General features: G+C 36.8%; 1 protein-coding gene across 2 annotated transcripts in view; it reads left to right on the forward strand.

Annotated features, from left to right (window-relative positions):
• Positions 1-2,152, forward strand: part of LOC106872256 (tubulin monoglutamylase TTLL4) — a 35,692-nt gene that overhangs the window by 30,590 nt on the left and 2,950 nt on the right. For both annotated transcript variants that reach the window (XM_014919179.2, XM_014919178.2), the window contains 2 exons: positions 714-787; positions 1,580-1,695. In XM_014919179.2, coding sequence (XP_014774665.1) covers positions 714-787; positions 1,580-1,695 — 190 coding nt within the window. The remainder of the gene's footprint in view (positions 1-713; positions 788-1,579; positions 1,696-2,152) is intronic.

The following is a 2,152-nucleotide window of genomic DNA, read 5'->3' on the forward strand; positions in this document are numbered from 1 at the left end:
GGACTGGCTCTTGTGCGAGTGGCACATAAAAGACACCATTTCGAGCGTGGCCGTTTTCGTGCGGGTGACACGTAAAAGCACCCACTACACTCTCTGAGTGGTTGGCGTTAGGAAGGGCATACAGCTGTAGAAACTCTGCCAAATTAGATTGGAGCCTGGTGTAGCCATCCGGTTACACCAGTCCTCAGTCAAATCGTCCAATCCAAGCTAGCATGGAAAGCGGACGTTAAACGATGATGATGATGATAAGCACTTATATTGTGTTCTTGGGGAAGTAGGCTGCTATGAATAGGATGGTCAGGGTTCTGAAAGTTTATCAAACAAACATCTGTTGACTGGTCATGCAAGATGTGGGAGTACCAGTTTCATATTTACCTAGAAATAAATTATTTTGCTTGACCACCAAACTATTCTTTACCAATAATTCTTATACTTGGATGATGCCTTGATTCTTTTGCGCAGTTAATGTAATTGGCTTTGTTTTTCTAGATCTGGTCTAGCTGTTTATTACATCACTGTTCTGGGGTTCTTCACTTGAGGCAGCATTAATTACATTTTTGCTTGGCTTGCCTTTCAGTGATAAGTTTTCAGTTATCGCTCTTCAAAACAATGTCTTAATTTTACTTAATATTTTTGCCATGTAATGTGTTTTTTCCTGTGTTTTTTGTCATATTCCAGTCTCTTTAAAACTTAAATATTTTCTTTTTTTTCAGGATTGTCTCTTTTGAAGTCTCAGTGTGAAACAAATGTCCATTTACAGAATCCCACATTGGATAGCAAACATCAGGTAATATGTTCTTCCTAATGTGTTCTATTTAAATTTTTATAAATTATTAGCATAATGCACAAAATGATTACAAACCAAAACAGATATTTAGCTAATACACTCAACTTTGAGTATTATACTATTTTTATTAGCCTTATTCAGCTTAACTTTTTAACCCTTTACTATTCAAATTGACCATATCAGGCCCAAATATTCAACCTGTTTTATGTTCAAACTAACCAAATCAGGATTCTTACACCTATCTTACAATATCATTCTAAAAATATACAATTACATCATTGAAATCACAAGGTAATGTGAATGAATAAGTATTACTTTCGACAAAGTAATCTGAATGCTAGAGTTAATTTCCCCTTGAAAATCAATGTCTACTGGCTTGTGACACTTTTATGGAATGATTTAGTTTTAGTGTCATTTATATGACACTGGCAACGGCCATGTCAAGCCAAGTGAAACTGTAATTGTGACCATTGTCAGTGTCATGTAAATGGCACTCGTGAAATTGTAGTTATGGTCGTTGCTGATGGCATATAAAAAGCACTACTCTCGGAATGCTTGTCGTTAGGAAGGGTATCCAGCTGTAGAAACCATGCCAAATCAGACTGGAGCCTGGTGCAGCCCTCCGGCTTACCAGTTCCAGTCAAACTGCCAAACCCATAACATGGACAATAGATGTTAAATGATGATGATAATTTTCAAAAAAAAAACAAAAAACAAAAAAAACAAATGGTGCTAATGCTATAGAAAATTTCATGTCTCAATGAACAACTTTTTTCTTTTTTCTTTTCTCAGTGGGTTCTGCCGCAGTCAGTTTGCAATTTCTATGCTGCTAAAACTCCATCCCCAATTAGTAAAACTCAACAAAAGAAAGCTGTTGAGAAAACTGTTGAGAAAACTGAAAAAACAAGGTGAGGAGTAATGATTTGTATAATGTGCGTCTTGGTTTTTATCTTTTACTTGTCTCAGCCATTTGGCTGTGGCCCACGCTGGGGTGCTTTGAAGCGGGGGTTTTTTTTTTTTAGTTGAACCAGTTGATCCCAGTACTTATTCTATCAGTCCCTTTACTAAACTGTTATGGGGACGTAAACAAACCAACATTAGTTCTCTGGCATTGGTGTAGTAATACAAAGACAAAAACGTAGGTGTGTGTGTGTGTGTATATATATATATATATATATATATAAAACATGGGCTGTAACTGCTGAGGACATACGTAAGCTTGCAAGGAATGAAGCCAGTATGCTCCGTTGGATGTGTAATGTCAATGTGAATACCTGTCAGAGTGTAAGTATCTTGAGAGAAAAGCTGAACATTAGAAGCATCAGTTGTGGTGTGCAAGAGAGACGATTGCACTGGTATGGACAT

Source organism: Octopus bimaculoides, chromosome 1, assembly GCF_001194135.2.
Source record: "Octopus bimaculoides isolate UCB-OBI-ISO-001 chromosome 1, ASM119413v2, whole genome shotgun sequence".
Classification (NCBI taxonomy): domain Eukaryota; kingdom Metazoa; phylum Mollusca; class Cephalopoda; order Octopoda; family Octopodidae; genus Octopus; species Octopus bimaculoides.